Genomic DNA, 14,991 nt, shown 5'->3' with positions numbered 1-14,991 from the left:
GCTGGGAACTACTGCTTTGAAATTAAGGTATGCCCAGGAGTAAGTGTTAATGTAGTTGCTGATATAAACATTTACATGACTCACTCCTTTGGACACAAACCACATTTATGATTATTTACCTCTGCAAAAAGAAAACTGTATACCTGGCAGTTGAATTTTCTTAGCAAGTCATACCATATAATACGACTGGGTGAAAGTGTGTCAGAAATACACCATCTTTGTAAGTTACACATCAGCAAGAAGCAAAACAGATCTCATTGCAAAGCATGTTGACCTTAATTTCGTTTTAACTGATTTATGTCACTTTAAATTTTCCAGTTTGGTGACCAAGGAACTTATAAATAAATAAATAAATGTGTAGGGTTTGAGGTTCCCACAGCAGTGATTATGAAGATTTCTATCTTCTGGGTTATAACACTATGGTCAGTTGAAAGTCAGTCACTGTTTTGGAGGAACATGTTGCCTCCATCTTCAGGGCCAAAGAATAGTGAAGCAAGAAACCAGCTTGAAAGCAGGTGGCAAGCAGAGCAGGAGGTGGTACGTTCGTTCGAAATGTGGGATGATTTTCAACTGACTGCATTTCCTGATGTCCCACAAAATAGATCTCTTCAATTAACTTAGTAGTTTTAGCTTCCAGTACATGTTCACCATAGTAACATAGCAGTGACTAAGTAATGTTCTTATTATGATGTGCTGGTGTCGTACACTAGAAAGTTTCTGTAATGTTGCAAATTTGTTGCAGCTGATTCCTCTCTATGCGTGTGTGGGCTTGGGATGCTGTGGAGCATTGCTGTATACTTTGAGATTAGCTGTTCGCAGCCCTGAAGTGTCTTGGAATAAGAAGTCAAACCCTGAACCCTGGAATGAATATTCCAACAAACAACACAAAGTAAGTTTTGGGGTTCTCATAATGATTACGATGAGTTCTGGCTTCTGGGATATAATGCCATGTAAAAAGGTGAAAGGTAAAGCTATCACTATAACAGGCCACAGAGGCCCATAGGGTTGTGCGACATCAAAGCTTCCACATTTTCTAGACAATTGGCTCGCACCTGGTAGTCAGGTTGTCAGCCTTACATTCTGACCACTCTCCACCCCCAAGAAGATTTATAGTACTTATTTCAGTTAGAGGCTGAGTCGACCCCAGGGATATAATGCGACTGAAAGAATTAGGTTAACTGAAAAATCCAGTGACCTCATCGGGAAATGAACTTGCAACGTTCCAGCTTGTAGCATAATGCCTCAACCAACTACACTACCAAATGCCATGTAATGTTGAAAATCAACTGATATTTCAGTGGAATACGCACATGAGAAACAAGCCTGAAGCTGGTAGCAGGCTTGGTACTCGTTTCCTGCTGGTTTCACACTTGGCAAAATCTTCAACCCTGAATGTGGAGGTGATGTATTCCTCTGAAACACCAGTTGATTTTCAGTGAACCACATGGCATTATATGTCAAAAGATCTCTTCAAGGCACGATACAATTGTAAGAGAGTTTTAGACATTATTAGCCATAATTCTGTTGTATTAAATCATATTTTTTAACATACAGTTTATTAACACATAATCTTCAGTTTAATTATTAACATGTTTACTTTTCTCTTTCAGTTTTATTCTCCAGTCAGAGACTACTCAAAAATTGAAAGCCCTGCACCAAAATATGACTGAAATGTAGTAATTGTGTATTGTATTTCAGGTAGGGAAACTGACATTCTAGTACAGCTCAGTTTTAAAGGAAAATATGTAATAGATGTGCAAATAATATTGTATGGTTATGGAATTTGGAGGTACTTGCCATACTTCCAGAATGTAAATAAAGTTTAATTTCAATTAATATGAGTGGCATCATCTATGTTAAGGAACCTTATAATCAGCCACCTGCTCAAGAAATTTCCTTTAGTGGGACTGTAACATCCACTGTGTTTACTAGAGCCAACCACCAGACCCAGCACTGAGTCATTTTGGCCTAATCAAGTCCGTATGTCCATTTTAATGTCTTGCTAGGTAAACCTAAGTCCACCAAGTAATATCTTATTTTCAGGTTTTAAGACAAATTTTGCATTCCTTCTTCAGCTTGCCATATCTTCCTCATTGCATCCTCATCGATTTCATCATTTGAATGGTATTAATGAAGACTACAGATTTCAGAGGCCATAATTATGTACTTTTTTCCGTCATCCTATTAATTCTCTCTCTCTCTAAGATTCAAATATTTTCTAGCATTTTATCAAACTTCATCACTCTGAAAGAAAGGACAAGTTTCACACCCATATAAAACACGTAAAATTATATTTCTGGGGAGTCAGTATAGTAATGGGCTGGGGTTTGAATTTTGACAGTGACAATATTTTTCTCATCTCTACAGTGGCCTATCTGGCCTCCAATCTAGTGGGTGGAGGGGGCTCTTTCCCTAAGGGGGGTAAAGCAGCAGGGGTGTGAAGCTGACTACTCACCTTCATCTAGTACTGAGGTCAAGTACAGTGGAGCTATACCTCCACTCCCCCATAAGTCGTCATGGCACAGTGCTTAATTAATTAAGCACAGGGATAACTTTTATCTATTTTTAATGTTGAAAATTATAGTACAGGGTGTGGCGCAGAAACTTCTGTTTTTTGAAGACGCATTGTGAAGGGAGGGGAGGTCGCAGAAAAGTGGGGATAGGCTGGCGAATGCAGCAGTTGCAGAAGTTTCTAATACCACTCAGTAGGAAACATGAGGTGGACGAGTGAGCAGCATGCGTTTGCTGTTGAAGCCTATTTTTCGAACAACCATTCCTATGTGGTGGTGCAGTGTGCATTCCGTACTCACTTCGGAATTAAGCCCAGAGGTCCAGTTCCCAACCGGAAATCGATTGTTTTGTGGGTAGAGAACTTTAGGACAACCAGGAGTGTGGTGAAAAAATCATCAGGACAACAGACCGTTACGATGCCAGAAAATGTGGAAGCAGTTCGACAGTTGATTTTGAGATCTCCAAGACAGTCGCTCGCAAACATGCAGTCACCCTAGACATCCAATCGCAGTGCGCTGAATTCTTCACGAAAATCTTCATTTCCATACCTATAAGATGGTTGTTGTGCAAGAATTGTCACCACGTGATTTCCAGAACCGAATAACAGCGTGCGAAACGTTATTAGAAACTTTACCCCCTGACGCATTTGTTTTCTTTAGTGATGAGGCACATTTTCACCTATCCGGATATGTCAACAAGCAGAATATGCGCTATTGGAGTGGTAACAATCCCAGAGAGCTCCATGAGAGGCCACTTCACAGTGATTAGGTGACAGTACAGTGTGTGTTGTCAAGAGTTGGAGTTATTGGCCCTTACTTTTTTGAAGAAGACAATCATGCAGTTACTGTCAATTCATAGCGATATGTGGACATGATTAAAAACTTTTTCGAACCAGCTCTTGAAGAAATGCATCTAGGAAACGTGTGGTTCCTACAGGATGGTGCCATGGCTCACGCAGCCCAAGCTTCGATGACAGTTTTGAGGGCAAAGACGGCTCATCTCGCTTTGAGGTGACGTCCCGTGCGCAGTGCACTCACCTGATCTAACGCCCTGTGATTTTTTATGGGGATACCTCAAGGCAGAGGTTTTTAAACATCGCCCCACAAACCTGCTTCAGCTGAAGAATGTTATTCGGCAGGAAGTAGCCCAAATTCTGGTGTTGGAACGTGCAGAGGGGAACTTCAGAAAACGGTGGCCACCACCTTAAAGATATTTTGTTTCAAACTACATGGTTTAAAACTTTAAAGTATGTTCTTTTATTAGCTAAACATAATTTTTATCTATCAGCAATAATTTTTCTTTTATTTGCCTTTAAAAAAAGGAAGTTTCTGTGCCCCACTCTATACTATAATCCCTTGCCAGTCACATATTTCCATTTGTATTCAAAGCGTGCCAGCTGAAATACTTGTCTGTATGTAGATAAAAAATTAGTTGCTTTCTCACGAGACTACAGTGACATCCAAAACCACATTTATAGTTTCTTGATTACTGTTGTGATATAACTTTCTTTCCCTTTGTAAGGAAAGAAAGTAAGTCATGACAAGTTGAACAGTTTCATCTAGTGTGACTGGTGAAGATTTTTCTTATTTCACTTATTTATGCCCTTACATGTGATGGACCAGAATGAAACAAATCAAAGAAAGTAAGCTTATGAGATTATGTCATTTCTGTGTAATGCCCCACTTGACATTTTGAAACACAGTTTGTTAAAGACTCATAGATATTCATGTATTAAAGTCATTAATAACAGTGTGGCTATGACAGGTGCACAAACTTGTGAGGTGGGAATGATGCTAATGCCACTATATAGGGAACCTGACTGTGTGGTAGCAGATTGTGAAATATGTGGAACTTCTTTTTTTTAACTCAAAGAGCAAAGGTGTAGCAGCATGAAGTATCTATTTAGCTTTCAGTTTGGTGGTGGTAACTGGTGAATCATAGGGTCAAATTCTGTATGAAATGTTAATCAGTCAAGAATTATAAACATGGTGACTGTGAAATTTTGAGCTTATGTCTGATTAATTTAATGTAGACAACACCTGCACTATATATGTAGTTGTTATTGCCAACAGAAAGATGAGAAAAAGGAAATCCATCAACACATTCCCAATGTATGATTTCAGAGACTGTTAAGACCACACAAAACCTCTGTACTCCATTCTATGGATCAAAGCATTATTAGGCCTCCTCATGTTTTGAGATTGCTGCAGAACTCAGTTATACTCAATGACTGATTGTCTTTTCTGGATGGTGTTTTAATGCATGCAGAGATGTGGTATTTGGTGAGGAAACAGTTACTGTTTTATGGAGCCAGGATAGCACAGGGACTTTACCTTTTTGTCTTCTACATTTGCTGTTTTAAAAAGACCAGATGAACAGAGTGACACAGTGGAGGACTAAGTAGCAACACACATTCCAACCTTCAAAAGATACCAAACATCAATAGTGTCAGGACTCTGTCCATGCTGATGATAGTCTTCTGTCACATAAAGATAAACTGTTGTGGTCAGATGATAATTCAGCTATTCCAGCTGCTGAAAAATACAGCCCAATTGCAACGTGCCATGAAGCAATAACTTATTTGGTGAGTTATCACCATGTTCTAAGAGGTAACCACAATATTCCAGAGTACTCCATGAGAAGCTGGTGAAATCTCAAAAATTAAATATCAGAGGACCGCCTGTGGTCTAGTGGTCAGAGTTGTTGGCTACAGATTCAGAGGTTCCAGGTTCGATTCCTGACGCTACCAGATTTACTGAGAAGTAGTGGGTCTGAAATGGGGTCCACTCAGCCTCATGAAGATAACTGAAAAGCTATTTAAAGGAAATTGCAGCTCCAGTCTAGAAAACTGAGATTAACGGTCATGGGGATCCGCTGCGCTGACCATGCGACACCCTTTATCCGCAAAAGTTGGCACTAACTTCGCTGACAAGCAGCTGTTGCTCTATCAGTATAGTTCGCTTGCAGACTAGACCACAGAGTTTGTTTTGATCTCTGAAATAAGTTAAATTCCACGGGAATTATATTTCCAAAATCCAGTATAAGAACAGTTTTGGGACATAACAGTTATTAATGTGTGCAAAAAACAAGAATATGATTAAAAGTGAAACCAACAGAACTTACTTGAGAGCACTAATACATATTTTATTATTTTTATATGGTTTATTTTTCTGATATACTATCTATACTGAAGTCAACTGGAAATTACCATCCAGGTAAGTCTTGTCTATTTACGTTAATACTCCAGCATGTTTCAGTTTCATGAGACCATCCTCTGGTGTACTCATTAAGAAGAAACACTGCTGTGCATATGCATATGAACACGGATTTAAAATCTGTCATAAATGTCTATAATATATTAAAGCCAATATTAGGTTAAAATTCACAAATTTAGAAGAATTCCGTCTTCTGGGATGTGGTGCTGTGTAGATCTTGTGTGAACTGACATTTTGGAGGAACGTTGGTTCACACAAGATCTACACAACGCCATATCCCTGAAGACAGAATTCTTCATAGTCACCACTGTGAAAACCTTAAATCTTACCTTCACAAATTTAGGTCGTCACTGCATCCTTTGATTATGGTTGCGCTAAGTCATTTTTGTTGTCTCATATTTGCGTTCTGGAGTGTTGAAAACAAGCTCTGCAACTGAGTGTGATTCCTGGCGGCCAGAATGTTAGACTCACCCCAACACTCTGACTACCAGGAACCACAACTAGACAACAGATTCAAACCCATACAGTTCTGCCTTTATAAAAACACTTATTGTCTAGTCATAACAATGTACAATAGATAACATGTAATAGGTATTCAATGTCACTGATGAACTCCAACTGTAATAAACTCATTAATGGTTTTATTATGACATCAGTGAAGTGAACCTCAAAGCAAATGAAAAAAGTCCTTATACATTTTATATAATCTTCTTTCAGGAAGTGTTCTGGTTCATAAGCTTGATTTTTCTTTTAAAAAATATTTTAAGACAGTTCCACTGTAAATGCCAGAAATATACACTGAGACTTGTTATTTCTTAATATATTAGAAAGTATTACAACAAATGAAAGCTGAAATGGTCTCACACTACCAGGTTACAGTAAATTTAAATGTCACAACAAGTGACCCTACACCAAATAGCCCTAGGTTATAAGGATACCAACTCTGTACCATATGATGGGGTCATGCCCCTTATGTAAGACTCTACATTCTGAGTCCATATTGTGGGTGAATATATCTTGCTTGAATACAAGAAGTTTTACGTCCATCGCAGGATGCTAAACATTAGATTTTCACCAGATTTAACACAGTTTTTGTGAAGATGCAAATGTAATTGCATGTATTCTGCATTTCTTTGTGGTTAATCTACATTTATTCATCACAATATCACAATGAAAAAAAAAAGACTTCTGACTGTAATGCCACGTATGTGTGGCAAACTATAAAATTATGAACAAGGCATCAGTTTTAAATATGACCAACCTAAGATTTTTTAAAAACTGTAGCAGTTTCAAAAGATGTGGCTTTTAAGTCCTAGATATGGATTCTGATACTTAGGTGGTAAGTAACATAACAGTTGAGGGGTGGGGGGGGNAAAGCAGACACTGAAGTGAAGGCATTGCACCTTCCTTTTGACATATTGGGTGAACACTTCTTGGTTGAGATCTAGAATATTTACAGCATAATACTCTCATGTTGATTCGTGAAAATAAAATGTTACAGCAAGCGGTAAATTAATATAAAAGAACTGTTTCATTGTTAATACTCCAATACTTCAAATCTACTATTCTGCCTCTTCTTCTTCTTCACCTGGCTTTTTGATGAGCTTCCACTCTTCTGCTGCCTTCAGTGCTTCTCCAGCATATTCTCGTATTTTCTCTTTATCTTCCTCCTGAATGGTGGAAAGAGCCATGAGGATCTCCATGATGTCTGTGGCAATGAGCTTCTCTGCAACATCCTTGCAGCTACGCATCATGTTGTAAACAATTACAACTCCTCTGTGCTGCAGGTCTTTAGAAGGATTTGCCAGCAGCTGATGTAAAATATCTAACCAGCTTTCTGGTTGAAACACTTTCTCACATGCCTTTTTGCTAGTAGAAGTGAGAATGGCAAGGGCACCAGCTGCAGCCATACTTGTTTCCTCATCCTCTTCACTGCATAAGAGAACCAGAAGTTTTGTACGATCATTGTTCCCTTCATACGATTTCACAACCTCAGGAGACATGATAAGGTTAGTCATCACCTGTGTGGCAGCCCTTCTTAACATTTCATGTTGTTCATACATGTAAGTTTCTATTTTGGATACACCACCTTCCTTAACTATTCTTTTTCTGATGGTTTCATTGACCCCTGCTAAGTTGCACAGTGCCATAAGAGCTTCAAAATTCTCTAGGGCACTACAATCTAGTGACAGTAGAGACAGAAGTGGACGTATAACTTCAGCACTTCGTTGTCCAGGAAACGCAACCTCAGGATTAATGGTAATCCCAATACGTGCAAGACCCTGTGCAGCTTGCTTCTTCCCCTTCTCAGTTCCGTCCAAAGCCATCGGAAGTAACACCTTTGCTCCACCCTGTTGTACCACCAATCCCCTCAACTCCTTCTGACAGCATATTGCATTAAACACTCTGGAAATCAGTTCCTTTGTATTCTGACTGTCAGTTTTAGACAGAACCACTAATGCACTTGTAACGCCCTCCTTTGCCAGAATCTCAAGTCTCTTAGTTACAAAATCTGGATCATCTAGTTCATGTTCTTCTGGGATATGGTGTTTTGCAAATTTTGCAAGCTCTACCATCTCTGGGATCACTTCCTGTTTTTCGTAAGCATTGGCCAAGTTAACAAGTGTTGTTACACATCCATACACTACAGACTGATCGCCAGTCTTGGCTAGTTCAATCATAGCACGAAGAGCATCTTTGTCTTCTACCAGCTTCTCCTTTACTTCAGCATCCAAGGTAAGATATGAAAGACCCTCCACAGCCCAACGTCGCATATCACGGTCCTTGGCAGGGTTAGTCAAGAATCTACGACAAGCTTCAGCCAACTTACTTGTAGAACCATCAGCAAATGGGCGTATGGAAGCATCAGTGCCTCCGCTACTGCCGAGCTTACATAAACCAACCAGAGCCCGAACACGAATACTGTCATTCTTAGATTGATAAAGTTTTTTTAAGATGTCAACACCATGACTAATGATGCCACGCACTTTATCTTTTTTGGAAGCTATTGCAATTATACACTCACAGGCTACCTTTTGTTGCAGAACATCGTCTGTACCAGCCATAACAAGAATCATTTCCAAAATTCCCTCCCGAGATACAATCGTATTTCCCACTTCAAGTGGTCCTAACAGAAGAGTTGTCAGTGCTACCACTACACGCACCTTTGACTCTATGCATGGTGACATGAGCTTATCTTTAATGTAATCATCCACACTGTTGAGGAATCGTGTACGGGCCTGGTCATAGTACATATTCTCATAGATACGGGCAAGGCAAACTGATGAAATAGTTCGTGTAGATGGTGTGATTTCCATAGCAGACTCATATTTGTATTCTTCTAACTCACTGGCAACCTCCATGAGCCGGTGCAAGCCACGGATTTCAATCAGACGCTCAGCCCAGTTCAATGCAGAATAGTGAATATTGCGAGTTATGAGTTCCATGAGAGCATCCCGAGCCAATCCTGAGATAGTACGACTGGTTGTTGCATATACAAAGCAAGTGAGCAAGGTGTCTATTTCCTTTTTGTTCTCTGCACAAAGCTCTGGCTTGGGCATAGAGTCTGGTTTGTTTTCCATTCCACTTAGACTATTGAGAATGGTTTGCATACAATACTGAGCTGCATTCACTTGCACTTCCTCCCTGCAATTCAGAATATCTAGGAACCATGGTACACCAACTTCCTGAAGCACACCTTTTGTCCTCTCTACACTGTTCTTACACAGTTCACCCACTATTCTCACACCACTCAAAAATATTTCCTTATCCTTCTCAACTTTGAGTAGACTACTGATTTTCTGTACAATACCACTATTATACATAATTTCAGCACCTGCCTTCTCACGTGCCAGCACCAGCAAGTTGTTCGTAGCAGTAACCCGTTTTTCTTTCTCCTCTCCCATATCAAATGCATACTTACACATTTGTGCCACTTTGTTAGTTGACTGTGCATTCTGTTGCATGCGGTCCTGAACAATCTGATGGAGTCTTTCCAGAATTGGTTGAACAGCCTTGTTCCCAGGATCAACAGTGTGGATTTGCCTGGCATCACGGTACGCTTCCTCAAATTTCTCTAGTGCTTCAAGGGCCTGACATCGTCTGAACAATGCCTTTGGATCACTGGCTACTATTTCAAGTGCGGAAGTACAGTCACTGCAGGCTTCACTGTATTTGTTTCTCTTGAGCTGTACTGCTGCTCGGTTTTTGTAATACACTGCTTTTTCTGCTGAATCTTCTTTTGTCTGCTTAATAGCTCTGGTGTAACATTTGTACGCTTCATCCCAATCACCGTCTTTAAAAGCTATATTACCTTTCTCCTTCCATGACTGTGGACTGAAAACAGTCTCACTGTCACCTGCTGTATGATTCTTTTCCATAACTGAAGCTCAATTCACTAGCATTGGCACTCACGCCTTCGAAATTAATTCTGAACTGCACACTATTAGTCTCGGGTCCTCTTTATTGTCCCGAACGGTCCCGAATCCCTTTGCCTAGAATATTCTAGTTAAAGACCACGTGTCAACTCTATTTTTGTATATCTGCATATCCGTATCTATTCTTAACCTATTTCTGGAACACGTTTGTATATACACTTCTTCCCTCCGTACATCATTTTCATGTTGGTAACACGTCCATCGAAAGGGAAATGTCGATCTCGCTCGAAAACTCTCGGCAGTAGTTTGACACGGTGTTTCATGTAGGAATGTATGCAGACTTTTTACATTTTTTATTTTGTCGATCCTAAATTATGTAGCATGCGTAGTGAATTAGTGTAATTTGTATGTTCATTCATTCATTCATTTATTTACAGTTCTACAAAAAAATGTGTGCCAATGGATAAACATTGCATGGTGCAGCAAGACGATTGCAAAACCTAAAGTTAAGAAGATGGGTTCTCAGTGGGAACAATTTTACTTAATCCATTCAACTCCACCCGATTTTGAAGAAAAGAAAAAGGAAATACAAGATTTTTGTCAGCACATCGACCCAGAACGAAATATAGTGTTAGTGACGGTAATAAAAGGGTTAAGTTATTGACATTGTTTTAGTGATCGTATCACACGAGCATGTTACGTTAAGTAGTGCAAAATCCTGAACAGAGTTATAAAAGAGGCGAAGGAGCAACGTTGCTGTAGACTTATAGCAAAATCAGACAATGAAATAAAACGCGAAACAATAAAATACGAGACAGAAGAATTCTAAATTAACGGTTATCGTTTGTATTTATAAACAGTGAAAAGTAGAGGATCCAGAAACAGTTGTCAGTGCCTTCAATAATTTATTCGTAAGAATTATCGAATATCTGAAGTTACGTAAAGAGATGATGCAGTCTGATTGCAAAAAGACATTTCCCAGAAAAATCTTTAATATAAACATCATCAAATCAGAACACTCATCAGGTGATGATGGAATAACAAGTAAAATTATGAAAGCTTATGCATCTAGTCGTCCATTAACTTAAATTTGTAATTGCCCACTTTTCACAGGTATCTTCCCTGACTGTATGAAGCTTGTTTGTGACAGTAAATAGTATAACAAACCATAGGACAATTTTGCTGTTACCTGCATTTTCCAAAGTACTCAAGAAAGCTAAGTACAGTAGGTTAAACCATTATTTGCAGACTAGAAACATACTAGTCCCAGATAAGTTTAGCTTCAGGAAAGGAATATCCAATGGAAACACTAACAGACACTGTATTAGAAGCTATTAACTAAAAAGCCTTGTTGGAGGGTTATTCTGTGATTTAGAAGAAATGCTTTGACTGTGTAAATCATTATATCTTGCTAACTAACATTTTTTTTGGTATTCAAGGAACAAAAGATAAAAATGCAGTCATCTAATGCAACCCAAAATTCCTACTCATTCTTGGGAATAATAAAACATGGAGTTCCCCAAGAGTCAATTCCCTAGTCTTTGTGTTTCATGATTTGTATAAAATGACCTTCCCCTGATAATAAAAGAGCTCATCAGTAACTAATATATGCAAATGAGACTAGTGTCACAATGTCTAGTAAACATTTTTTTATTTCTGTATATTGTCAAGCAGAGTTCTCTCATATGAGTAAGCAGTTTGCTGCTAACAGACTGGTTCTCATTGGGTTACATACATACATACATACATACACAGTTCATAAATTCACTGATCCATTGCCCAAATTGGACCGGATATTGAACTCATCAAAATAAGACTTGATTGTAGAAGTACAAACTTGTCAACAGCAAACAACCACACACAAACAAAAGCATCAAATAACCATAATTTACAAATTAATATAATTAAATATAATTAAAGTTATGTCAAATAATTCACCAAAATATCCATTCTTCATTTGATATGGTCATAAATATATATAGACTAGTCAGTAAGCACAAACATACTTACTTACTCATGGAGCTGAGCCCTTCTGGAGGAGCTGCCAATTCTGCAGCTACTCAAGAATTTCCCAGCGTTTTATGGAACCTGAAGGTTCGTTACCATGTTCACAAGAGCCCTCCACTGGCCCCTATCCTGAGCCAGATCAGTCCAATCCATGCCATCCCATCCTATCTCTCTAAGATTCATTTTAATATTGTCTACCCACCTACGCCTTGGTCCTTCTGGCTTTCCCACCAATATCCTATATGCATTCCTTGGCTCCCCCATTTGTGCTACATGCCCAGCCCACCTCATCCTCCTTGACTTAATCATTCTAATTATACTTGGAGAAGAGTACAAGTTATGAAGCTCCTCATTGTGCAGTTTCCTCCAACCTCCTGTCACTTCATCTCCCTTCGTCCAAATATTCTTCTCAACACACTGTTCTCAAACACTCTCAGTCCATGATCCTCCCTTAATGTCAGAGACCAAGTTTCACACCCATACAGAACAACAGGCAAAATTATAGTTTTGTATATTCTAATTTTTATGTTTTTGGACAGCAGATGAGAAGACAAAGGGTTCTGGACTGAATGGTAGCAAGCATTACCTGAGTTCAGTCTCCTCTTACATACATACATACATACATAGCTTTACAGATCCGTTGCCCATATTGGGCTGGATATTGAGCTCGTCAGATTAATTAAAAGTAGTTGCGATATGCAACCAAGTCCAAATAGTAACAACCTAGATACAATAGAAATATAATACAATTAGGTATTTGCCATATATTCATCAATAGAATAGAAAGCTTTCAAGATAAGAAAGTCTTTCAGTTTTCATTTAAATAAATTAACATTATCCTTTTAAATATATAATTTATGTGGCAAAATAATAATTTTTATGGTTGTATAATACACTCCCTTTTGTACAATGGATAGTCTAGCTGACGTGACGTGTAGTCTAGTTTGTATTCTAATGTTAATTTTATGTACACTATTATTTGTAAGATAATTATTTTTGTTTTCAATTACAAACATGACCATGGCATATATAAACAAACAGGGAACTGTAAGTATCCCTAATTCTCTAAAAACCTCTCTACAAGAACTTCTAGGTCTCCTCATTAACATTGCTCTAATTTCTCTTTTCTGACCTACAAAAACTCTTTTCATTGATGACAAAGAAGAGCTGCAGAAAATAACACCATATTTAAGTTGAGCTTGACAGTAAGCACAATAAGCAATTTTCTTCTGAGCTACAAAAACTCTTTTCATTGATGACAAAGAAGAGCCCCAGAAAATAACACCATATTTAAGTTGAGCTTGACAGTAAGCACAATAAGCCATTTTCAACACTTGCCTACTTACTATAGGCTGTAGTTTTTTAAGCACAAAGGTTGCAACACTTAACTTATTTATCACTTCATTAGAGTATTTTTCCCAGCCCAAATGATTGTCCAGGCACACACCTAAAACTTAACATTTACAGAAAATTTAAGCGTTTGATCATTATAATTTATATGTAATGGATAGTCTGTGGCCTTAGGGGTCATAAATTTCATTACATGGGTTTTTTTTTTAAATTTAGTATTAATTGGTTAGCTTGGAACCATCTTAATTTCCTCCTGAATGAGGTTTTGATTTGTTGTCATTGTTCCCAAATATCTGAACTGTGCCACATTTTCAAAACATCTGTTTCCTATCTTTATATCATGATTTTGCCCTGCATTTTGGTGATGAGACAGCAACATATACGTAGTTTTCTCTGTGTTTACTTCTAGACCAACCTCTTTACTTGCATCTACTTTGACTAACAAATTAATAAAGAGCTGGGTTAGCTCAGTCAATTTACCAATGGGATAGGTGGTTAGGGTTCAATACCCAGCAAGGGCAAGAGATTTTTTTGTTCTCCATAATGTCCAGACCAGCTCTAGGGCTCACCTAATCTGTCCAGTGGGTACCAGGTTCTCTTTCCCTGGTGTAAAGCGGCAGAGGCATGAAGCTGACCACTCACCTCCATCTAGTGCCAAGGTCAGAATAGTGGAGTTATACCTCCACTCCTCATATGTCTTCATGGCATGGTGCATATTTAATTAAGCACATGAACAACTTTACTTTTTACTTACAAACTGATAACCAAGTAAGTTGGAAAATCATATTTATGAGACGATTCATGTGTTAAGTGGAGCATGCTATGCAGTTAGACCTGTGTTATATATCAGCAACACTGAAACTCAAATCAGTTTATATTGCCAACTTTCACTTTATAATGAAGTATGGAATAATTTTCCAGGTAGTTCATCTAACAGCAAAGAAGTATTTATATTACAAAATAAAATTGTTAGAATTGTGACAGATGTCAAACCTAGGAATTCACGTAGAGGTCTGCTTAAAAGATTAGACGTCTTACCTTATCCACCTGGAAACATAAAGGTAAAGGTAATAAAAGCTGAAGTTATCCCTGTAACAGACCGTGAAGGCCCATAGGGTTGCCAGAGGTTGAGTATCCCCCATCTTCTAGATGGCAGTGAGGTTGTCAGCTTTACGTGCTGGCTGCCTTTTACCCCCAGGAGAATTCCTGGTACTCATTTCTGTTAGAGACTGAGTTGACCCCAGGGCCCTAGTGCAGCTAGAAGGATTGGGTAAATTGAAAAAATCCACCTCATTGGGAATCGAGCCCATGACCTTCTGGCTTGTAGGATAGTGCCTCAGCCAACTATGCTACCACGTACCCCTTCCATGCAAATACATATTTTCATTAATGAACTTCATAAATAATCAAGAGCAATTCCAGACTAATTCAGCTGTACACACTCTTGACACAAGGAGCAAGTACCAACTTTCCATCCCTTCATGCTTTCAGAAAACTGTTGTGTACTATGCTGGCATCAAAATTTTCAAAGT

At 38.6% G+C, this 14,991-nt stretch overlaps 3 protein-coding genes across 3 annotated transcripts in view; 2 read left to right on the top strand and 1 right to left on the bottom strand.

The window, feature by feature from the left end:
• The window catches only part of LOC111871314 (cytochrome c oxidase subunit NDUFA4), a 2,833-nt gene extending 997 nt beyond the window's left edge, over positions 1-1,836 (top strand). Inside the window, exons 2-3 of the mRNA XM_023864338.2 lie at positions 743-889; positions 1,611-1,836. Coding sequence (XP_023720106.1) covers positions 743-889; positions 1,611-1,670 — 207 coding nt within the window. The 3' untranslated portion in view covers positions 1,671-1,836. The remainder of the gene's footprint in view (positions 1-742; positions 890-1,610) is intronic.
• Positions 1,837-6,248: 4,412 nt separating this feature from the next.
• On the bottom strand, positions 6,249-10,193 carry LOC111871308 (protein unc-45 homolog B; the record flags this gene model as incomplete). Its single annotated transcript, XM_023864316.2, is given in 1 exon segment — positions 6,249-10,193. A coding segment is annotated over 1 exon segment (2,817 nt). The 3' UTR covers positions 6,249-7,288.
• A 162-nt stretch (positions 10,194-10,355) lies between these two features.
• Positions 10,356-14,991, top strand: part of LOC111871309 (phosphopantothenate--cysteine ligase) — a 19,997-nt gene continuing 15,361 nt past the window's right edge. Inside the window, exons 1-2 of the mRNA XM_023864317.2 lie at positions 10,356-10,433; positions 10,540-10,742. Of these exons, the coding sequence (XP_023720085.1) occupies positions 10,617-10,742 (126 nt within the window). The 5' untranslated portion in view covers positions 10,356-10,433; positions 10,540-10,616. The remainder of the gene's footprint in view (positions 10,434-10,539; positions 10,743-14,991) is intronic.

Source organism: Cryptotermes secundus, unplaced genomic scaffold (assembly GCF_002891405.2).
Source record: "Cryptotermes secundus unplaced genomic scaffold, Csec_1.0 scaffold1116, whole genome shotgun sequence".
Lineage (NCBI taxonomy): Eukaryota > Metazoa > Arthropoda > Insecta > Blattodea > Kalotermitidae > Cryptotermes > Cryptotermes secundus.
The sequence above is the reverse complement of the archived record's forward strand: the minus strand, read 5'-3'. Positions and strand labels throughout refer to the sequence as shown.